The sequence below is a fragment of the Giraffa tippelskirchi genome, chromosome 9, assembly GCF_054371585.1.
Source record: "Giraffa tippelskirchi isolate mGirTip1 chromosome 9, T2T-mGirTip1v1.2.pri, whole genome shotgun sequence".
In the NCBI taxonomy this organism is placed as follows: domain Eukaryota; kingdom Metazoa; phylum Chordata; class Mammalia; order Artiodactyla; family Giraffidae; genus Giraffa; species Giraffa tippelskirchi.
In genome coordinates, this window is record NC_137283.1 from 41,165,191 (window position 1) to 41,189,379 (window position 24,189).

A 24,189-nucleotide genomic window follows, 5' to 3' on the forward strand; every position below is an offset into this window, starting at 1 on the left:
ACCCCAGCCCCTCCCACCCACGGCTCAGAGGACCCCAGCCCCTCCCACCCACGGCTCAGAGGACCCCAGTCCCACCCACGGCTCAGAGGACCCCAGTCCCTCCCACCCACGGCTCAGAGGACCCCAGTCCCTCCTACTCACGGCTCAGAGGACCCCAGTCCCTCCCACTCATGGCTCAGAGATCCCCAGCCTTCCCACTCACGGCTCAGAGGATCCCAGTCCCTCCCACTCACGGCTCAGAGAATAGGTACTGTCCACTGAGGGCACAGGGCACACAACAGGTGCTCAATACATGTTTGCTGAATGAAAGAGCGAGAACTCCCTTCCTTCTCCCCCCGTCTTTTGCCGCAACACCTCCAGCCTCCTCCCAGGTGCAGGGTGCAGCCCCTCTCCTCACCAGCACCCGCCTGCACCCGCCTCCGCCATGCTGACCCTCGCCCAGAGCTGTCGGTTTGGTCCAGAAGCTCTCCTCCGGCTTCCTGGGCTTCTGTCGGCGCCTGGGTCCTACCAGCACTTGTGCCTTCAGAATGCACGCTGGAGCTGCGTGGCTCCCACCACCCCACTTTCTGGGTCCCCACAGAGTTAGGTCATCCCTGAAGGCAAAGGTCAGGCATCACCCTGTCCTAGAGATCTTGGAGAAGGAGAGAGAGGCCTGAGGCTGTAGCTGAGATGGCAGGCTGTGCTCTAAATGGGGAGCCAAGAGCAGCGAGCCCTGTTCGCACTGAGGCCACACTCACACCCACCAGACCACAAGTCCCGGTCTGGGTCTGAGACAGTCTCTGCAATGGCAGACGGGCTGTGACGCTGGTGGTAAAGAATCTACCTGCCAATGCAAGAGACACAAGAGACAAGGGCTCGATCCCTGGGTCAGGAAGATCTGGAGGAGGAAATGGCAACTCCGGTATTCTTACCTGGAAAATCCCAGGGATAGAGGAGCCTGGCGGCTACAGTTGCAAAGAGTCGATACAACTGAGCACACACACACAGCGCTAAACACAAAACCTGGGGGGGCCTACCTGGTGCTCCGGCGGCTAAGACTCCACACTCCCAATGCAGAGTGCCCAGGCTCAATCCCTGGTAAGGGAACTCCACAATTAAGACCCGGAGCAACCAAAGAAATATTAAAAAAAAAAAAACAAAAAATCCTCGGGAGAGAGATGGGTGAGCTCAGGAGGTGAAGGGACGCTTCCTGCCTGGTTCCTCAGTGTGTGCTCTAGGGGCGCTTTTACAGGCCAAGCTCACCACACTTGACATTATACAGATTCCAGGCCTCATGAGCACAGGGACCCATCTGACTGCTCCCCCTTACCACTCCCAAGCAGGGCTCTGCACACAGTATGTGTTCACAAAAGCTGTGACTAGCTATCATTTATGATTATCCATAAACGTGACACATTATCCATATTGTGACTGCATTTATGGACAGCCAGCAAGGTCACCACCCATAACAATTTGGTATCCTCCTCCCTGTCATGCAGATGAAGAATCCAAGGTTCAGGTAAGTTAAAGACCTGACTGTTGTTATTGCTCAGTCGTGTCTAACTCTTTGAGACCCCATGGACTGTAGCACGCCAGGCTTCCCTGTCCTTCACCATCTCCCGGAGCTTGCTCAAACTCACGTTCATTGAGTCGGACCTGATAGAAGTCACAAAACAATCCCTGGTGGGGGAGATGAGATTCACACACAGCCATCTTTCTGAGAAGTCTGCAGTTTTCCCACTACAGCCAGGCCGTGCTCCTAGAAAGGGCTCGCAGGGGGCCCCTATGCCATCCTTCTTGGCACAGGATTCAGGAACCCAGCTCACCTTCCATTTGCCCATCTGAACTTGAGGTTTCCTTTCCAACCACAAATACAGACGCAGGCCAGCGTACACCAACCTGAGTCCCGCAGTGAGGAATGTGTGCACAGTGTAGACATGGTCCCACCCCCCATACCACACCCTTGCTCCAAAGCCAACCAGTCTCTGGGACCAACCAACAGGTTAACATCTACCGTCACGGCGGGATTCCCATCCCCTTGCAGAACCAGACCGATGACTGAGCAGTGGTCTAAACTGTTAGATGTTTCACTGTTTTACAGCGCCCCCTTTTGCTGGGTCTCTTGAGAACAGAGCCCTCACATCCCTGGGGTTACTGTCCTCACCTCAGCCCATCACAGTTATCCGTGTTGATGATCGGCTGGCACCCCCCCAGAGAGGACGAGGGGCTGGGTTGTCATCCAGTACTGGCCCCCTCACTAAATCGGCCCTTCCATTTCCCAGAAAGCACTTGAGGAGAGATGAGCAGGACTGCCCAGGGAGACGGAGAAGGCAATGGCACCCCACTCCAGTACTCTTGCCTGGAAAATCCCATGGATGAAGGAGCCTGGCAGGCTACAGTCCTTGGGGTCGCTAAGAGTCGGACACGACTGAGCGACTTTACTTTCACTTTTCCCTTTCATGCACTGGAGAAGGAAATGGCAACCCACTCCAGTATTCTTGCCTGGAGAATCCCAGGAACGGCAGAGCCTGGTGGGCTGCCGTCTTTGGGGTCACACAGAGTCGGACACGACTGGAGTGACTTAGCAGCAGCAGCCCAGGGAGAGGCCCTGGCAACCCCCTGGCTACTGGGCAACGGTTAAGCTAGCCGGGCCTCCCCCTCCAAGGAAGGGCTTCGCACAGGACCAGGCACCCAGCTCTCCCCTGTGTGTGCCTGAACTACACTGCTCACTTCCCCCTGCAAGGTCAGTACCAGGCTTGCCCTGTAGAGAGGGTTAGTTCTGTGCTGCCCACCTCTGGATTCAAGCTCCAGCTCTTCCAATCACTACTTGTCACAAGTCTGGGCAACTCAACTGAACCGTATTTTCCACAGCTGTGACACAGGCAATGATACCTGTACGCACTGAACACTGAGTGTCTGTGCCAGGGACTGCGCTAAATACTCTGTGTCAATCTCCTAGTTTAATCCCCCAGGACTGTCCTTACCTCCATTTTACAGATGGAGAATCCAAGGTTTAGAGACAAAGCTACCGCACAAAAGCACACCGCCAGCAGGTGGCGGGAGCGAGATGTGAATTCTCTACCCCCCTCTCCCCAGCCCTCGCTGCCTGCACATCTTTCTGGCATTAACAGAGGCTACAGGACAACGTTCTGCAAAGCACCCACATTCCAGCCTTCCCACCCGTTGCCAGAAACATTCTGCAAGCCTACTGAGGCCAAATGGCCTTCTTCCTTCCTTCTCTCCCAGCACGTGGCCCAGCCCAAACCAATCTGAGAAGGAAGAGCAGGCCGGGGACAAGAATCCCAGCCCCCATCCCATTCACAGCTTTGAGATCAGATCGTCAAAACGGGGCACAGGAGTCCACATGCCTGCTCTTGGCCCAGGAAGCTCAGGAAAGGAGCAGGAAAGAGGAAAACATGCATTAAGCACCTACTATAAGATTGCCGGGAGAAATATCAATAACCTCAGATATGCAGATGACACCACCCTTATGGCAGAAAGTGAAGAAGAACTAAAGAGCCTCTTGATGAAAGTGAAAGAGGAGAGTGAAAAAGTTGGCTTAAAGCTCAACATTCAGAAAACTAAGATCGTGGCATCTGGTCCCATCACTTCACGGGAAATAGATGGGGAAACAGTGTCAGACTTTATTTTTTTAGGCTCCAAAATCACTGCAGATGGTGACTGCAGCCATGAAATTAAAAGACTCCTTGGAAGGAAGGTTATGACCAACCTAGATAGCATATTGAAAAGCAGAGACATTACTTTGCAACAAAGGTCCACCTAGTCAAGGCTATGGTTTTTCCAGTGGTCATGTATGGATGTGCGAGTTGGACGGTGAAGAAAGCTGAGCGCTGAAGAATTGATGCTTTTGAACTGTGGTGTTGGAGAAGACTCTTGAGAGTCCCTTGGACTGCAAGGAGATCCAACCAGTCTATCCTAAAGGAGATCAGTCCTGGGTGTTCACTGGAAGGACTGATGTTGAAGCTGAAACTCCAAATACTTTGGCCACCTCATGCGAAGGGTTGACTCATTGGAAAAGACCCTGATGCTGGGAAGGATTGGGGTCAGGAGGAGAAGGGGACGACAGAGGATGAGATGGCTGGATGGCATCACCGACTCGATGGACATGGGTTTGGGTAGACTCCGGGAGTTGGTGATGGACAGGGAGGCCCGGCGTGCTGCAGTTCATGGGGTCGCAAAGAGTCGGACACGACTGAGCGACTGAACTGAACTGCATATGTCTGGCAGCTCTTAGAACACAAAAGAATAGACACAGGGTACTGTGCCCAGGGCCTGGCACATTTCAAGGGGTGGAAGTTCCTTCTCCCCCCCCCATTTCTGTCACCTCTTCTTAGGATACCGTGACAGGGGGCACAGCATGGCTGTTGAAGAGTCCAGGCCGCAGAGTCAGACAGACCATGGACTTGCGGCTGGCACAGGGAACCTGGTTCCGCCATTCGTCACATGGGTGGTGACCCTGGACACCTTACTTACCATCTCTGAGTTTCTCATCAGTTAAATGAGGGTTCCAGTAGTGCCAGTCTCAGAGGTTGTTAACAGGAATGAATTAACTAACAAAATGTTCATTTAGTGTAGGCACGTGGCCAGCGCTCAAGGAAAGTTAATTACCATCTTCCCTGTCCTCAACAGCTGCACTCCGTCACCCCTGTCACTGACCAGACCCTTGCAAGTTCTATTTCCACTGGTTCATTCCTCTTAGTCCCTTAGCGTGTCTGGCATCCACCCCTCCCTCATGGTTGGCCACCACCCCAAGACCCTCCACCCTTCTCCCAGTCCCCTCTTTTGGGGGAGGCATCATCCACACCTTCTCACACCTCAATGTAAATAAGGGACATTCTAAAAGAAACACCTCACCAGTACTCTCCAAAGTCTCAAGGTCATAAAGACAGACTGAGGAACTGTACCAACTGGAGGAGACAGGACAAACAAATGCAGGGTGGGATCCTGGGATGGATCTGGAACCAGGAAAAAAGTATGAGTGGGAAACCTGGCAAAATTTATAGTGTGCAGTAAGAATGAAGTCGGCAGGATTTCAAATCCCGCACATTCCAGAGAAAGCACTGACCCTGACAACTCCTGGGAGATCACCACTGAGCTCTCAGACATCCTGTCTGAAAAGAGAACCTCCGTTCACCTGGGGCCCTGGGCCGCGCCAGGCAGTCTCCACTAACAGTGTGATTTATGTGTGGCCGTGGGTTATGCTGGATCACGGTTTCTGGAAGGGCTGGAGACTGGGGAACTGAGATGAGCACCACCAATCCCCCACGGCTCTGGGACGCGTGCACTGTAAGCCTTGACACCAAGACTGCGCTGAGCTTGCCTGGGCATAGATTCTACGCGCGTGCTGCCACACAGGGAGAGTAAATGCTGTCCACACAACTCGGCTGGGAGGGGACTGCTGGGAGGCCATGCCTGGTCTCTCCTGGACTCTGCCCTACGTGCCCTTTCCTTGGCTGATTTTAATCTATCTCCTTTTGCAGTAAAAAAAACCATGATCATGAATAAAATAGTTATCCTGAGTTCTGAGTCCTTCAAGCAAATCACTGAACCAGCAGGTGAACTTGGGGACCTTCCAACACCCTCAAGTAAGTTCCTTTGTTGTTGTTTTTGCAGTTTGTTTGCTTGTTTTTTAATTATGAAAGTATGATAACACATTTACAGGAGACGTGGAAGATACAGAACAAAGTTACACATAGTTCCACTCAACTAAGTTCTGAGGATTAGTCAACAGTAGCTCCTTGTGATGTTTTCTTGTTTTCCATAATTACACTACAGTTATGTGAAATGTTAACACTAGAGGAAGCTGGGTGAAAGGCATATAGAACCTCTACTAGATTTTTGCAACCTTTTGAAAGTCTAAAGTCATTTTGAAACAAACAGTTAAAACAAAGAACAGGGAGACGTGATAACCGTCGAAGCTGGCCATTAGGTACACGTGGGATCATTATACTGCTCTCTCCACTTGTACACAGGGTTGTAATTTTTTGTAATAAAAAAAATTTTTTTAAACCAGAGAAGTCAATAGTTTGGTGCAACAAATTGAAAGGATCCCATCCAAAACACACAAAGCAGAGGCAGCAGCAAAGTCGATAAAGAAACCACTTAAACACAGAATTCACCCAACAGCAGAGGAACCTGCATTCTGCCCGCCCCCATTTCCGCCCCCACCCCGCCCCGCCCCAGCAGCAGCTGCGTGACAGTGGGGCCTGGTGAGCCCCCCCAGCCCAGCGCACGCACATGTACACTGACCTGCCCTGCACACCCCACCCCGCCGCTGCAGTCCTGGCACAGCCAGCAGGCATGTGGAGCCCATAAGGGACACCCCCCGAGTGTCCACTGTGCATCCGAGTCCCATGAATCATCTCCTACACAAGAGAGCTCCTTCAAGACTTGGAGAAGGAGCTGTTGTGAAAAATGCAGAGACAAACACAGATAGATAAAATGAGGAGACAGAGGAACGTGTTCCAAACCAAAGAACAAGATAAATCTCTCAAAAAAGACCTTAATAAGATGGAGGTAAACAATCTACCTGATAAACATTAAGGTGCTCACCAATCTCAGGAGGAGATAGGAGGAACACAGTAAGAAGTTCAACAAAGATAAAATATAACAAAGTACCAAAGAGAAGTTACAAATGAACTGAAAAATACACTGGAGGGGTTCGGCAGCAAACTGGATGAAGTAGAAAAATGGATCAGTGAGCTAGAAGACAACGCAAAGGAAATCATCTAGAAAGAGCAGCAAAATGAAAAGTAAATTTTAAAAAGTGGAGAGGCCTTAAAGGACTCCTAGGAAAACACCAAGTAGAGTAATATTTCCATTAAAGAGGTCCCAGAAGAAGAAGAGAAAGGGCCAGAAAAAATATTTGAAGAAATAATGGTTGACAACTTCCCTAACCTGAGGAAGGAAACAGACATCCAGGTCCGGGAAGCTCAGAGATTTCCAAAGAAGAGAAACCCCACGAGAACCCACACCATACAATTAAGACGGTGACAGTTAGAGAGAAAGGAAGAACAAAAGCAGCAAGAGATAAACAACTTATTATGTACAAGGGAAACTCCTTAAGGCTTTAGCAGATTTTCCAGCAGAAAACTTACAAGCCAGAATGGACTGGCATGGCTTATTTCAAGGGCTGAAAGAGGGAAAAAAAAAAAATTCCAACCAAGAATTCTCTGCCTGGTAAGGTTATCATTCAGAATTGAAGGAGAGAGTATAAATTCTCCAGATAAGCAAAAGCTAAAGGAGTTCATGACCACTAAACCAGCCTCACAAGAAATCTTAAAATAACTTCTTTAGGCTGAAAAGAAAAGATACTGATTAATAAGAAAACATATGAAAGTAAAATTCTCATTGGAAAAGGTAAACATATACTAAAGGTAGTGGATAAATCATTTATAAAGCAACAAACTATCAGAAAGAGAAATTAAGAGAATAACCCCATTTACAATTTCATCAAAAAGAATAAAACATCTAGGAATAAATTTAACCAAGGAGGTAAAAGACCTGTACATTGGAAACTAAAATACTGATGAGACATTGAAGACAACAGAAATGAAAAAAATATTCCATGCTCCAGAACTTGAATAATTAACACTGTTTAAATGTCCATACTACCCAAAGCAATCTACAGATTCAATGCAATCTCTATCAAAATACCAATGGAGCTATAGTAATCAAAACAGCACAGTTCTGGTGCAAAAACATACACACAGATTAATGGAACAGAACTGAGAGCCCAGAAAAATATCCACACATGTATGGATAATTCATTTACAACAAAGGAGCCTAGAACACACAGTGAGGTAAAGACAGTGGATTAAAGAATTGAATGTGAGACCTGAGACCATAAAAATTCTACAAGAACACATAGGTGGTAAGCTTTTTAACAATGGTCTTAGTGATGGTTTTTGCAGAATTGACTCCAAAGGCAAGGGAAACAAGAGCAAAATAAACAAACAGGACTACATCAAACTAAAAAGCTTCTGCACAGCGAAGGAAACTGTCAACAAATTGAAAAGGCCACCTAACTGAATGGGAGAGGATATCTGCAAATCATATTCATCAGACTTGTATTCAAAATAGTAATTAAAAAACACATAAAGCTCAACAACAACAAAATAACCTGGGCAAAGGACTTGAATAGACACCTTTTCACAGAAGATGCACAGATAGCCAACAGGCACATGAAAAGATGGTCACCATTCACTAATTATTAGGGAAAGCGAAAGTGATAGTCACTCAGGCACGATCGACTCTTTGCAACGCCATGGACTGCAACCCCCCTGGCTCCTCTCTCCGTGCGATTTCCAAGGCAAGACTACTGGGATGGGATGCCATTTCCTTCTCCAGGGGAATCTTCCCAACCCAGGGATCAAACCCAGGTCTCTGGCATTACAGGCAGATTCTTTACCATCTAAGCCATCAGGGAAGCCCGAAACTGGCTTATCAGGAGTGGGATTATTACAGGGAAATGCAAATAAAAACCACAATGAGATTTCACCTCACATCTGTTAGAATGACTATTACCAAAAAGACCAAAAAATAACAAGCAACAGAGAGGATGTGGGAAAAAGGGAACCTTCGCACACTGTTGGTCGGATTGTAAATTGGTGCAGCCACTGTGGGAAACAGCATGGAGGTTCCTCAAAAAATTAAGGATAGAACTATCATATGATCTAGCTATTACACTTCTGGATATCTACCTGAGGAACACAAAACCACTAACTTGAAGAGACATATGCACCACTATGTTCGCTGCAGCATTATTTACAATAGCTAGATGTCCATCACTGGACGAACGAATAAGGCATATGTCATGTAGCTATACACAGTAAAATACTACTCAGTCACAAAAAGGGAAGTCCTGCCATTTGTGACAACATGGATAGACACTGAGGGTATTACATTAAGGGAAATAAGTCAGAAGGAAAAAAGACAAAATACCATATGATTTTACCCTCATGTGGAATCTAAAACAAAAACAAAACAAACCTACAGATTCAGAGAACAGATAAGTAGTTACCAAAAGAACAGGGGGCTGTGGGGGTGAACCAAGGGGTAAAGCGGTTAAATTGTATGGTGACTAATGGTAACTAGACTTGGGGGTGGTCATTTTTGCTGTGTACACAGATGTAAAATTATAATGCCATATACATGAAACTTACATAATAAAATATATACATTAAAAAAAAAAAAAACAAGAGCTTAATCTTAAAACAACCAACATGTGGGAACAATGGCAGAGAGAAATTAGATATTAATTTCCCATAGTCAGTAATAGTATAAATCCCTGGTAGAGACCAGGTTGGAACCCAGAACATTGCCCTCCAAACAGTAGGGTCAAGGCCACCTTCCCTGAAGTCGCCACCTTGTGTACAGCCATTGCCAACGGCAACAGGAGACCCAGGGGTCCAGGGCCCCCAGTCCCAGCAGGAGCTGGTAGGTGATGCCTCAGAGTTTGGATCCTGCCCCATTTAGGACACCAGCTAGGCACTACCTCGGGGGCATGTGGAGAGCAGTGAGGCCCCTTCCTGAGCAAACACTGCACATCACAGATGGGAAAGCAGAGACCCACAAGGGGAGGGCACCTCTCAGAGTCCCCATATCTTAGAAGCCCTGCCGTGACAGGAGCCCTGGGTCTCCTGACTTTTCTTCCAACTGTGCACACATGGGTTAAGACAAAGTCTTTACCATCAAAAGATCTGGTTCAAAATCCAGCTCTGTAATCTACTTGCTGTGCAAACCTGGGCAAGTGCCCATACCTCTCCGAGCTTGTTTCCTCCCCTGCAAAATGGGGAGCTGCATCCTACTTTGCAGGGGTGCTGTGCAATGGAAGTGAGGGAACCTATAAACATCCCACAGCATTCCCTGCAGCCCGGTTCCCCTCTGGGTCCCACTCAAAGCAGTGCCCAACGCACTGCAGGTGCTCCACAAACATCTGTGCAGGGAACAAAGGACAGGAGTGTGCAAACACTAACACTAGGCATAAACAATACAAGCCAGACTTCAGAGCAGAACCATGGTTGCTCACATGACACAGCAATTCTTTAACTGAAGAAACAGGGAGGGGAACCTTCTCAGGCCCTGGGATATTAACGACTTGAGTTCCTGAAGGGGACAGGAGCCTTCAGGAGAGGCAGCAGAAAGGCCAGGATCACTTTGGAAACAGAGCTCGGCACACAGCCTTTTTAGTCCCAGAGGCATCGGCTTTGAGATTAGAGGACCGGGTCTCTGGTCGGGGCATGTGGTTAAGGATAAACAGGGTGGACACGTGCACGCGCGCACACACGTACACACTGTAAGCAAGGTATGGTCTTTTCTATCAAAGCAGAGGTCATAAATGAAGAAGCGATTCATTCTTAGAAGAGTTGAACAGAAAGGTATATAGCCGGCTGTGAATAAGATGCCTAAAATGGTGGCTAGTTTCCAATCCTTTGTTCTTTTCACTTCCTGATTCTCCTTCTTCATAAGAACATTTTGGCAGGCTAATTTCTCAGGCTTTATCCTGAACATACACAAAGAACTAAAAGGGTGAGGAAAATAGTTAACATAAATCCAATCAGGAATTCACAAGCCCTCATGGAGACCAATTGTTAAAAACAAAAACACAATTAGGCAACGTCCGGGAGAGACTGTAATTCTGTGGTCCTCAATCTATGAGGAGCCAGAGAAGGGAACCTGCGTCTCAGGGATAAAAATCTAGGGGGCCCCCCACTCAGTGTGCTTGCTTCCCAAACTTCTGTCTGGAGCGCACCCTTCTATAGAAGTCAAGACGGCCTTGCCGAGCCGTTTTCAATTGTCTGTCTTATTCCTGCAACACCGTTGGAGAGCATGTCCAACAACAGCAACCCTTGCCTTTTAAAAACATGCCCCGATGGCGCAGTGGATAAGAATCCGCCTGCCAATGCAGGGGACACAGTTTCTATCCCTGGTTTGGGGAGATAGCCTCTAGCCCCTGCTAGAGGAAGCAGCCTCAACTAGAGGAAGTCCACGCGCAGCAAGGAAGAGCCAGTGCAGCCAAAAGGAAGTCGTTTGTCTTAAAGTTCCACAAACAAATGGGATCCAATTAAATTGATATAAACAAAATTAAAAAACAATCTATGGAATGGGTGAACATATTTGCAAACAATGTGACTGACAAGGGCTTAATTTCCAAAATGTACAAACAGCTCACGCAGCTTAGTATCCAAAAAAGAAACAACCCAATCAAAAAGTGGGCAGAAGACCTAAATAGATGTTTTTTTGAAAGACGACATACAGATGGCTAACATGCTTAGAGAAATGCAAATCAAAACTACAATGAGGTACCATCTCACACTGGTCAGAATGGCCATCATCAAAAATTCTAAAATAATAAATGCTGGAGAGGGTCTGGGCTTCCCTGGTGGCTCAACTGGTAAAGAATTCGCCTATAGTGTGGGAGACCTAGGTTTGGGAAGACTCCCTGGAGAAAGAACTGGTAACCCACTCCAGTATTCTGCCCTGGAGAATTCCATGGACTGTATAGTTTATGGAGTCGACTGTATAGAGTCCATGGGGAGGGTGTAGAGAAAAAGGGATCTTTCTACACTGTTGGTGGGAACGTAAACTGGTGCAGCCAGTATGCAGAATAGTATGGTGGTTCCTTAAAACACTAAAAACAGAATTACCATATGACTCAGCAATCCCACTTTGGGGCATGTATCTAGAGAAAACTATAATTTTTATAGTTTTTATAGATATTGTACCCCAACATCTATAGCAGCACTATTTACAATAACCAAGACACATAAGCAACCTAAATGGCATTTACCAAATGAATGGATAAAGAGGATGGATATATATATACAATAGAATATTACTCAACCATGAAAAAGAATGAAATCATGTCATTTGCAGCAACATGGATGGACCTAGAGATTATCATACTAAGTAAAGTAAATCAGACAAATATCGTATGACATCACTTATGTGGGGAGACAAAAAAAATGTTACAAATGAACTTACTTGGAAAACAGACTCACAGACATAGAAAACAAACTTAGAGTTACCAAAAAGGAAAGAGGGAGAGAGATAAATTAGGAGTATGGGATTAACATCAACACATTATTATGAATGAAATATATAACCAATAAGGGCTTGCTGTATAGCACAAGGGACTGTATTCAGTATCTTTTAGTAACCAACAATGGAAAAGAACCTGAAAAAGAATATCTATATCTATCTATACATAGAAAGATATACATATATATAAAATAGAATCACTTTGTTATAACCTGAAACACAACAATGAAAATTAACTATAGTTCAATTAAAACATTACATCAAGGCAGAAAAAAATCAAGCAGAGAAGAGTCAATAAACTTTACCAAATAAAAAAAAAGAACGTCCAAACTCCAGAGTCCTTTCAAGCACGGCCGTGCCCTTGGGGTACAGAATCCTGGTGGATACAGCCAACTTTTGTTTATTTACTCATCCACCAAGTACTTACTAATGTCAAGGAATGTTCAAACTACCGCACAATTGCACTCATCTCACACGCTAGTAAAGTAATGCTCAAAATTCTCCAAGCCAGGCTTCAACAGCACATAAACCATGAACTTCCAGATGCTCAAGCTGGTTTTAGAAAAGGCAAAGGAACCAGAGATCAAATTGCCAAATTCTTTGGATCATCAAAAAAGCAAGAGAGTTCTAGAAAAACATCTACTTCTGCTTTATTGACTTGGCCAAAGCCTTTGACTGTGTGGATCACAACAGACTGTGGAAAATTCTTTAAGAGATGGGAATACCAGACCACCTGACCTGCCTCCTGAGAAATCTGTATGCAGGTCAAGAAGCAACAGTTAGAACCGGACATGGAATAGCAGAGTGGTTTCAAGTTGGGAAAGGAGTACGTCAAAGCTGTATATTGTCGCTCTGCTTATTTAACTTATATGCAGAGTGTATCATGCGAAATGGAGGGCTGGATGAAGCACAAGCTGGAATCAAGATTGCCGGGAGAAATATCAATAACCTCAGATATGCAGAGGACACCATCCTAATGGCAGAAGTGAAGAGGAACTAAAGAGCCTCTTGATGAAAGTGAAAGAGAAGAGTGAAAAAGTAGGCTAAAATCTCAACATTCAGAAAACTAAGATCATGGCATTTGGTCCCATCACTTCATGGTAAATAAATGGGGAACCAATGGAAACAGTGAGAGACTTAATTTTGTGGGGCTCCAAAATCACTGCAGATAGTGACTGCAGCCATGAAATTAAAAGACACTTGCTCCTTGGGGAAAAAAGCTATGACCAACCAAGACAGCCTATTAAAAAGCAGAGACATTACTTTGCCAACAAAGGTCCGTCTAATCAAAGCTATGGTTTTTCCAGTAGTCATGTATGGATGTGAGAATTGGACTATAAAGAAAGCTGAGCGCCAAAGAATTGATGCTTTTGAACGGTGGTGTTGGAGAAGACTCTTGAGAGTCCCTTGTACTGCAACGAGATCCAACCAATCAATTCTAAAGGAGATCAGTCCTGAATATTCATTGGAAGGACTAATGCTGAAGCTCCAATATTTTGGCCACCTGATGTGAAAAACTGACTCACTGGAAAAGACCTTGATGCCAGGAAAGATTGAAGGCAGGAGAAGGGGACGACAGAGGATGAGATGGTTGGATGGCATCACGGACTCGATGGACATGAGTCTGAGCAAGCTCCAGGAGTTGGTGATGACAGGGAAGCCTGGCGCGCTACAGTCCACGGGGTCACAGAGAGTCAGACATGACTGAGCTACTGAAGTGAACTACTTGCTGAGCACCTAGCCCAGGGCAGACCCTGGGTTGGGGCTGGGACTGCGTTCAGGACCAAGAGCAGAGCAGACACAATCCTTGCTTTCAATGATACTTCAGACAAAAACCAGTAATTAAAGAAAAAACAGCCACCACTCATACCAAGGGTGTGGTGTCTGTTTCCACCACCACTTGTGACACCAAACATGAGGTTTCCCACACCAGCAACAACCAATTCTCTGATTCCTCAACACTGGATGTCCAAACAATTCAATTCCAATCACCTCTGGGAGTTAGTGCAGACCCTACAGGTATAGAGCTCAGTCCCATGAGACTGCCCCTGCTTCCGACAACAACTGCAAATGCCAGGGGGGCACCAGGACTCCTGACCTACCAGCTATAAATTCAGGGGTTCCCATGACCCCCTCCCAGGGGTTCAATAACCTGCCAGAATGGATGACTCACAGAATTCAGGAAACCATTTGAATTGCATTTGCGGGTTTATTATAAGGGACCCAGTTCAGGAAAAGGCACTGTGGTGGGGGTCGGGGTGTGCGTGAGGCAGAGGGTAGGACAAGATATGGCTGGGAGGCCACCCTCCCAGCACCTCCATGTGTTCACCAGCTCACCAGAAGCGCCCTAAAACCCACTGTTTTAGGGATTTTTACCAAGGCTTCTTAATGCAGGTATAAATGATTATATCATGGACCACTGGTGACTTGCTCAGTCTCCAGCATCTCTCCCAGCCAGGATGTTAGAGGTGAGGGAGGCAGGAAGGACTGCTAGCTCCAGCCCTAGCATTATTAAGGCTTGGTCTGTCTGGCAGCAACCCCCCTGCCTAACCCAAAGCTGTGTGTAGGCCCCCAGCCAGGATACAAAAGACAGTCCTATCACTCAGGAGATGACAAGGGTTTTTAGGAGCTCTTTGCCAGGAACCGAGGGCAGAGACCGACTCTGTAACTTTTTTTATACCGTGAGGCGCCAAAGCTTGGAGCTAAGAAAGTGAGTCCGGGAGCTTCTAATCCAGACTGCGGTGACTTTCCAAAAGAGTATGACACTGTGGTGAGCCGACAAGACAGCAAGCAGACGGGCAAAGCAGGAACGCCCTGGGAGCAGCAGCAGCAGCAAGAGAGGGCAAGGAGACCTTAAGTTCAAAAAAGTTATAAGTTCATTAGGAGCGGCTCTGAGTACCCAGCTCGGCGTGCCTGCCCGTTCCTAACGGGATCTTCTGTCCCGGTAGCAGCTCCCCGACTCCAGCCTGGAAGCTTCCCAAGGGCAGGGCCCTAGTATAGTTTTGTTTTCTGTGGTTTGGGCATCCTGCTCTGCCCAGCACTCAGATCACCGTGGATTTTAAAAAATAAACACTGACAAATAACTGAATCAGCGCATCCTGTACAAGTTGAACCTTCACATGTGCGTGTGTGCATGCATGCTAAGTTGCTTCAGTCGTGTTTGACTCTTTGTGACCCCGTGAACTGTAGCCCGCCAGGCTCCTCGTTCTCTGTGATTCTCCAGGCAAGAATACTGGAGTGGATTGCCATGCCCTTCTCCAGGGGATCTTCCCGACCCAGGGATCAAACCCATGTCCTTACAACTTCTGCATTGGCAGGCAGGTACCTTACCCTTAGTGCCACCTGGGAAGCCCAATATGGCACGTGTTGCAGAGCAACTAAGCCTGTGTGCCACAACTGTTGTGCTCTAGAGGCCCCGAGCCACAACTACTGAAGCCTAAGCGCCCTAGAGCCTGTGCTCTGGAACAAGTGATGCCTCCGCAGTGAGAAGCCCAGACACCACAGCTGGAGAGTGGCCCCCACTCCCCACAACTCGAGAAAGCCCATGAAGCAACAAAGTCCCAGCACGGCCAAAAATAAAGAACTTTTTAAATTTATTTTTTTAAAAAAAGAGCTTTCCTTCATATCCTGTGAGTTACAGTTAATGGAAAGGACTTAGAGAAGTGGTCACCGAAGAGGCACGCCTCCAGGATTTGAACCCTGGTCTCTGACTCTGGGTGGGACCTGTGGTGTTTTGTCTTTTTTTTTTTTTTTACACAGAGTGAAACTGTGTGCATTTGACCAGGACCAGGTTCTGGGAGGCTGCCGGATGGGCAGCAAGAGGAAGGGGAAGACAGAGGCTCGGAGGCTGGCACTCACTAAGGTGCTGTGCCAGCCTGGTGCTAAGCTATCTGTCCCACTTCACACCCTCTGAGCCATCCTCCCAGGGCAGACCCGGGCCAGGCACAGCACGGGCACAGCCAGCAGAGGGAGGCAGGCAGGCAGCAGACAGCTGGGAGCTGGGAGCCTGCCAGACAGCGTCTTGTCTCCTGTGGTCCAGCCCCTCCCGGGGAGGAGACAGGGACTGGCTGAGCCGCGCTGAGAGGCCTGGGCCACGGCTGGGGAGGTCAGGCCAGGCCTACCGTGCAGGCATGGGACAGAGGTGAGTCAGGGGCACCGGAGGGAGTGGGACTGACTGTGCGCTTGCCGCCAGCCCTGCGGACTCTCCGAGTCCGTCCTTCCCCAGCTGCCTGCCCCTAGATGCTCCCTGGGAGCCAAGTATAAGCGCCACGGCTCAAATGAGACCGAGATCCCGGCCCTCTACTTAAAAGTCTAACTTTAAGTAGGTAGAGACAGCAATAAACAAAAACAACAGAACAGTAAATGAGCAAATTATCTTGTATGTTACGATAAGGGAAGAGGAGGAAAACCAGAGCAGGGTGAGGGGCTGGGGAGGCTGGGTGAGGGGTGCGGGGTTTTAAAGGCGGCGGTCAGGTAGGCCTCTCTGACAAGGTGGCGCAAACCAAGGACTTGCATAGCGAGGCAGGGAGCGGTGAGGACATCGGGAAAGAATGTTCTGGGTGGAGGACACAGCCCTGGCCTCTGGGGGGACGAGAGGGTGAGGCCGGGCGTATCTGAGCACTGAGCACAGCGAGCGGCAGTTAGAGCGCTGGGAGGAAGTGGCAGAGGGGACAGGGGCCAGGCCACGAGGCCTTGCGGGGATCCAGGCGGCAGAGGACGGGGTTCTTTGAAGGTTTTGGGCCCTCTGTCTGCACCCCGCGGCACTCCCCGCCACCCCCACTCAGGGGTATCGGTCTGTCAGTCCATGCATGAACCCCATTTGCCACAGGTGGCCGTGTGACCTTACAAAGTCTCCTCTCTTCCCGAGGCGCCTGCCCTCTCTAATCAACAGTGATAATAACATTAGAGTATCTGCAGGGTTGTGAAGAAGGGTGGGAATCAACACAGAGGCCACCTGCGGGAAAGCTTTACACGTGTCCTGTGAGCTAGGCTCCGGGGACCCCAGAAAAGCAGCGCTGGTGGCCCAGGCACTCACACTTTGGGAGAGGGACATTTGATTTGGGAGAGGGACATTTGAATGAACAAGGAATCCTTCCTTATTGTCGACTCTAATAGCAGCTAGGGTGCGGGGGGGCACCGAAAGGGTGCCCGGTTCTCCCAGGGGGCCCAGCCATCAGGGAGGTGAAGGGGGTGGCCCTGGAGGCTGGGGCTCACTAGGAACATTGGGGGAAAGTGCAGGGGGCAAAGGGCAGGAGGGGAGGGGGGGAGGCGTGGATACGGGGCAAGGGGCATGTGGGTGAGAGGTGGTGAGGTGGCAGAGGGCACAGACTCCAGTCCATAAACAGTGAGCGCCCGGAACCAGACTGCCAGCAGGAGAGGCAAGCAGGTGAGTGCAGTGTCAGAGCTTACCCTGGCCGCGGGGAGACCGGGCGAGAGGCACTGAGGCCAGGTGCGAGGCGAGGGCGGCACAGAGGGAACAGATGGTCGGAACAAGTGGGGCTGAGAGACTCAACCTGGGGGCTGTCCTGCTGTGGGGGAACAGGGGCTCCAGGAGGCCGACGGGGTGCTGTGAAGGATGCAAGGTCCACCATGGCTGTGGGGGCAGCACGTCACAGACGAGCGGCAAGCTTCCTCCCTCAGCTCCACAGTACCCCTCCAGGCTCACAGGAATGGGCCAGCTGAGCCTGGGGCCTAGGGGAGTTGGTGAATGGGGTCACAGGTCCCCGCAGTGAGACCTTCCCCCCTCCCCGGGTGCTGCTGTAGCATCAACAGAGCACGTGCTCTGTGGCCGGACACCACCCACTTTCTGGTCAGCCCCAGCACTGCAGCTGGAGGCCACACACCGCGCCTCCCTAAGGTGAATTTTCTCCATGCATGACCTCCACTGATGTTTTCTGAGAATCCCCCACCCGGCAGGCAATACTCAGAACACTAGCTGCAATGGCAGAACACCAGCTGTGTCCTCAGACCCTGTCGAAACCTCGGCTAGAAGGCAGCTGACTGCAGCACTGTGTACTGAGCAGTTACTGCAGGGTGGCCTGGACAGCACCCCGCACAGCACCCAGGGCCCCAGGGGAGAGTGTGCGGGAGGAGAGGCCCGCGAGCGTTTAAAGGAACTTGCTTTCCTCCCAAGCAGGCTGAGCTGACACTTGGCCCTGAGCAGCTCCTGCTGCACACGGGTTCTCAGCACAGTCCAAGGCTCAGAGCAGCTGGGCTGGAAGTATCTCTTCTCGGACGCCAGGCAGACCCGGGCGACGGTGGGCAGTCCAGTGCACTGAGGGTCACTGGGGGACGCCTGGAGCAGGAGCATGCACCCTGACATAGAGAGCGAGAGGCACTCGCAGGCCTTCAACGTGGAGGAACTCACCAACATCCTTGACGGAGGCGCCCAGAACACCGCTCTCCGGAGGAAAGTGGGTAAGAGCAGGCTGGGGAATGGAGCCCCGGCTTCGTGCGCACATGCATTTCTTGGAAGGAGAGTCCCTTCATAGCAGTGCCACCTTCAAATGGGGTTCCCAGGTGGCCCGGGTGCTAAAAAATCTGCCTGCCAGTGCGGGAGATGTGGGAGACGCGGGTTCGATCCCTGGGTTGGGAAGATCCCCTGGAGGAGGGCATGGCAACCCACTTCAGTATTCTTGCCTGGAGAATCCCATGGACAGAGGAGCCTGGTGGGCTGCAGTCCATGGGGTCGCAGAGAGTCGGACACTCTCTGAAGCGGACTGAAGCGACTTAGCACACGGTATAACCTTCAAATAAAGAATTCTGCTCTCAAAATTCCACTATTAGAGATTAGTCCCTTTGGACTATGAAGGAAGCTTTAACATGTCAGTATTCCCTGAGGTCCACAGCATAGTTTGCAGCCTTGGGCAAGTCGCTTCCCCATCTCAGGACCTCACTGACTGCATCTGTAAACTGACAGTGGCATCTGACTTCCTTTCCACACTCATGAGGCAAGTGGATGCGAAGATGTGAAGGTACCAGGAACCTCACCCAGGACACTAAGCTCTCTGTTCTCTGTCCCTCTCACAGAAAGCATCATCCACAGTGAACCAGAGCTTAGCCTGAAGGATAATTATTTCATGACCCAGAATGAACGTTACGAAGCTGCTGTTAAGAAGAAATTCCACATCCTCATGCTAGCACAGCGCCTGGGCTGGTCCGAAGGCAGTCGTGAATTACAATACGCTTCCAGGTGCTCACTCCCAGGGCGCTCCCACCAGAAACGAATTCACCTGGGATCCCCAAGAAAACCCAGCCCATGAGCTATGTTCCCCAGCAAAGATACTGATTGTTGATGTTGTTGAGTCACTAAGTCACGTCTGACTCTTTGCGACCCCATGGACTGCAGCACGCCAGGCTTCCCTGTCCTTCACCATCTCCTGGAGTTTGCTCCAACTCACGTCCATTGAGTCAGTGATGCCATCCAACCATCTCATCCTCTGTCGCTCTCTTCTCCTCCTGCTCTCAAACTTTCCTAGCATCAGGGTCTTTTCCAGTGAGTCAGCTCTTGTATCAAAGGTACTGCTTTCCTGGGAAACCAGGGTCAGGTGCCCCTTCTCTTCTGCCCCCTGCCAGCCTGAGGGGACTGGGGCCCTTGTCTCCGCTGGGGTGTTCAACCACTGTGTCTCTCCCCTACAGAAGTGTCTCTGGAGAGCTGGGCTTCACGTTACACTACGTCTTCCAGAAAGCCATCAGGAGCCTGGGCTCACAAGAGCAGATTGCAAAGTGGGACCCACTCTGCAGCAAGTTCCAGGTCCTGGGGACATATGCCCAGACGGAAATGGGGCACGGTGAGCAGGAGCTGCTGCGTGCAGCGTACAGGCGGTGCCCTGCTCAGTTCCGGAGGGCCCATTTCCATCTCAGTAGTCACAGGCTGATACACTTACCAAGATGTCACAGCAGGTGGCAGTGTAAAGGTCCTAAGGAGGGGGTGATTTTTTTCTAATTTACACGAACACATTGTATGAGCTGGTGGTGGCACAAGTCCTTCCTACTGGAAATGTCAGCCGCCACCCCCTATCGTAGGCTGGCCACGTGTCCCCCGCAGAGCCCGCCAGTGAAGGGAGAGACATGCCGGGGAACACACTGGAGTGGGAGTGTACCCCCACCCAGACGCTGCTAGCCCGGCAGACTCCCACCCTGGCCCAACGTCTAACTACCCGCCTTGATTCCCAGGGACATATCTTCAGGGCCTGGAGACTGAAGCCACCTATGATGCAGCCACCCAGGAGTTTGTGGTGCACAGCCCCACGATGACGGCCATCAAATGGTGGCCTGGGGACCGTGAGTAGCCCCCTTCATCCCCCAAGGACAGCAAAGCTGGACAGCAGAATAGCACTGACAGTGATGTCCAGCAGACCTCAGATGGAGTCACTGTTCTGGGCTGATGACGCTGGGCAAGTCCCTTCCCAGAGCCCCAGGGTCTTACATGGTACAACAGTTGGGATATGAAAAATGTCATCACTGAGTGGCTAAGAGGCCAGCGGAGGCACTTTAAAATAGCTGAGGAAACTGACCCCAACCTGGGGGATGAAGGTCAAGGCCTCTCTCACATGCACACTGCCACCCTACGCACACTTGGCCTAGTCCCAGGCACTCACCATTTCTGTCTTCCAAGTTAATGATTAAGCTTGCCGCCAGCCAGCACACAGGGTACACACTCAGTCAGCGAGAAAAACGTGCCTCCCTTCTCCTGCCTCGAACACCCCAGTGTCCACCAGGCCACTGGTGCCACATCACCCCTGCGGGCAGCGGGTGGAAGCTGCGCCTCCACCTGAGGCCTCCTAGAGTCTAGGTGGTTTGCCAAATCCCAAGGAGCCGGGTTCCACCAGGGCCCTCTTCCTCTGATTTGAGAATACTTCTTTGGAAAAAGGCTTCCCTCAAAGCTCAGGTGATATAATCCACCTGCAATGCGGGAGACCTGGGTTCAATCCCTGGGTTGGGAAGATCCCCTGGAGAAGGGAAAGGCTACTCACACCAGTATTCTGGCCTGGAGAATTCCATGGACTGTATAGTCTATGGGGTCACAAAGAGTCGGACATGACTGAGCAACTTTCATTGTCTTTGGAAAAAAAAAAAGATATAACACATGTGAGCAGTCCAACTAAAGCAGAGAGAGAGGTGAGACGAGCAGAGAGACTGAGAGGAGAGAACAGCAGAGAGAGAGAGGCCAGAGAAATAAGAGAGCAGCGACCACTGACAAAACTGCAGGGAGGAAGGAACCCGGAAACCAGGCAGGGTTCAAGTCCGAGCTCTGCCCCCTTCAGGTCACACCCTTGGGCACAGCCCTCTATTCGCTGAGCCTGTTTCCTTTTCTGGAAAATGGGACTTGGGCACACCTGCCTGCAAAGACTGGAAATGCTGGTTATCTGTAGTCACTATTATTAGGTTGATGGCACCGAGGATCATTAATAGGTTTTTGAGGACAGGGGAAAAAAAAAAGCAGCTTGCTTCTGTCACAATGCCTGTTGCAAGTCACTGCCAGATTTGTTTGGCGCTTTGGGGGTAGGTTCCCTCTCTTTGCACTCAGTGACTCTCTGAGGTCTCAAAGGTGCCCACCTGCTGGGGTGGGAGCAGCAATTTGGGACCCGTGTTCCGACCACAGATCCTTACATACATCCCCCCGCAGCCGTGATGTAAAAATCCTGTTTCCCTGATTCCAAAGAAAATAACCAAGAGCATGCACTTCAGTCAGAAGACTGCAGCAGAACCAAGTTTTAAAAGATGCCAAGCTTTCCCAGATTGCTCCATTCAGGGCATTTTCATTAAAATCCGTAGCCTTTGTCAAGCTTTGCCTTTAGAAGAAAGAGCAGCCAGAGGGATGGAGGGCAATGGTCCCCCTTAAGATCTCCATCAGCCTTCCCCCTTTCCCGAGCCCATGGGGACTCTGCCTGTGTATTGCAGGGTGGTTGCTATACAAACCAAACATTTAGACGGAACCCTCTGTACCCCCAGCCACCAACTCTCCATAAATCCCTCCAACCCCGTCCATTCTAGAGCAAGACACTCACACCAAAGTTCTTGGGGGTGGTTCCAGTCATTTCCAAGGATGAGTGGAGGCCGTATAAATCGAGGCGTGTCCTGACTGAGCACCCCTTGGCTTCCCTGGCTCCAACAACTCCACGACCCGGGACCCACCAGGCTGACCTGGGCTCCAAGCTTCTGAACATGCTGTTCCCTCTGCCTTGCACTCTGGCCTGTTTGGCTTCCCTGGAAAATACTCTTTGCCCTCCAGCTTCCCCGACCCACATCCTCCCAGGCAGATCAAACAAAGCCCCACTCCAGCCTCACAGAGCGTCCCCCACCCCCACGCCACCACACTGGTCCTCCTAACAGACTGGGCCCTCATCCAGGGTCCCGATGGGGAGGTTTGGCCTGCTCCTCTGTAACATGAGGGGTCACGCTGGGTTTCTCCCCTCTCTACCCGCAGTGGGACGGTCAGCCACCCATGCCCTGGTCCTGGCCCAGCTGATCTGCTCTGGAGCCCGGCAGGGCATGCATGCCTTTATTGTCCCCATCCGGAGCCTCGACGACCACAGCCCGCTGCCAGGTAAGGTCCTGCTCCTTCCTCTAGGACTCCTGCCAGGAGACCCCACCAGGCCTCCCTGTCCTGGGCCCCAGAGGTCCATGGGGGAAACTGGGGCCTGTCTCCCTTGGGCAGGGGCCGGTCCAGTTGCACAGACCTGGCGCTAACCGGCTGGGTGGATACGAGCAAGATTCAGCACCTGACCTCAGCCTGCTCACCTGCAAACAGCTGTGATAACCCCAACGCCATGGACCGCTGTGAGGCTCGGCTGAGCCAGCATGTGGCTGTGTGCTACCTGACATATGAGCCCTCAACTGACGGCCACCCCTACCTCCATCTCCTCCTAGGGATCACCACTGGGGACATTGGGCCCAAGATGGGCTTTGAACACACGGATAATGGCTTCCTCAAACTGGACCACGTGCGCATCCCCAGGGAGAACATGCTGAATCGCTTCGCACAGGTGGGTCCTGGGGAGGCTGCAAGCCTGCACTGCCTGCGAGGGGGCAGAGACACCCCACAGAATGCTGCTGCTGCCCCTGGGTCCTCATCCACAGAGTTGGGTTTGGGGCATCCCTCCCAGAGGGGCTCTGGAGTCCCGCAGAACTGAGTAAAGTCCCAGTTTGGGAGCTGTGTGATCTTGGGCAAGTTACTTGGCCTCTCTGAACCTCAGAGTAAATGCTCACTGCATTGGGTGGCACAGCAGTCGGGGTAGGGTGGCAAGGCCATGTGAGGAAAAGAGGAACAGGTTGAGGATGGTGTGTGCGTGTGCCTCCAGTACAGCCTGCATACAACCAATCTCTGAACAGACACCAGCCAAATGCTGGAGGAAGTTCTTGGAGTGGGGGGGGCAGATCCCCACTTTGCCAGGCATGATCATGGACATGCGGGAAGCTGTGGCTTGTGGGGAGGTCTGGGGTGTCCCGGGGAGGAGCTGTGAGCTGAGGCATGTGGGCAGTGGGTATGTAGCAGCAAGTACAGGCAACCTTCTGTTTGAACAATGCACGTGGCCGCACCAGCACGCTGCAGCTGGTGCTGGCTGGGTCTGCTCCGGGTCAGCAGCCAGAGGACGGCAATGTCTGCAGTGCAGGGAGGCCCGTGGTTCTGGGCGCCAGAAGGCTAGGGAGCCCCAGCTCAGACCCACTACCTGCCCCCGGTCTACCAGGTTCTGCCAGATGGCACCTACGTCAAGCTCGGAGTACCGAAGAGCAACTATCTCAGCATGGTGGTGGTACGTGTGGACATTCTGCTGGTCGAGGTCCTCCCGCTGCTGCAGAAAGCCTGCATCATTGCCATCCGCTACTCCGTCATTCGCCGCCAATCCCGCCTCCGGCCCAGGCAAGGGGCACCCACAGGAGCCACCGCAGCTCGGGACCCCTCGATCCAACAGTGTCTGCCCCCTGACCCCAGCCCTCCGCCAGTGTGGGGTGCCAGGAGCACACGTGAGCCCCCTCGTGCACACACAGTCACCTGGGCCTGGCCCATCCGGTCTGTGGGGTCTCTATCTGGCTCCCTGGAATCCTGGCTGACCAGCCGGCCCGACCTGTATCTGTCAGTCAGTGTCTGGCCCCGCACCACCAGAGTGGACTCGGTCTGGCCACATGGGTTCCGTATGGCTGTGC

The 24,189-nt window shown here is 50.8% G+C and overlaps 2 protein-coding genes across 8 annotated transcripts in view; one reads left to right on the forward strand and one right to left on the reverse strand.

Annotated features, from left to right (window-relative positions):
* Positions 1 to 14,647: 14,647 nt before the first annotated feature.
* LOC145519832 (uncharacterized) overlaps positions 14,648 to 24,189 on the reverse strand; it is a 78,611-nt gene continuing 69,069 nt past the window's right edge. The window contains exon 4 of the mRNA XM_081524725.1: positions 14,648 to 14,894. Within this exon, the coding sequence (XP_081380851.1) occupies positions 14,769 to 14,894 (126 nt within the window). The 3' untranslated portion in view covers positions 14,648 to 14,768. The remainder of the gene's footprint in view (positions 14,895 to 24,189) is intronic.
* The window catches only part of ACOX2 (acyl-CoA oxidase 2), a 31,334-nt gene continuing 23,239 nt past the window's right edge, over positions 16,095 to 24,189 (forward strand). Inside the window, exons 1-8 of one of the 7 annotated variants that reach the window (XM_081524601.1) lie at positions 16,095 to 17,428; positions 18,176 to 18,459; positions 19,072 to 19,234; positions 19,681 to 19,832; positions 20,218 to 20,325; positions 22,472 to 22,591; positions 22,915 to 23,030; positions 23,733 to 23,905. In XM_081524601.1, the coding sequence (XP_081380727.1) occupies positions 18,351 to 18,459; positions 19,072 to 19,234; positions 19,681 to 19,832; positions 20,218 to 20,325; positions 22,472 to 22,591; positions 22,915 to 23,030; positions 23,733 to 23,905 (941 nt within the window). In that variant the 5' untranslated portion in view covers positions 16,095 to 17,428; positions 18,176 to 18,350. Of the gene's footprint in view, positions 17,429 to 18,175; positions 18,460 to 19,071; positions 19,561 to 19,680; positions 19,833 to 20,217; positions 20,326 to 22,471; positions 22,592 to 22,914; positions 23,031 to 23,732; positions 23,906 to 24,189 lie in introns of all 7 variants that reach the window. The other 6 variants (XM_081524604.1, XM_081524600.1, XM_081524603.1 and 3 more) reach the window with 6 other exon arrangements.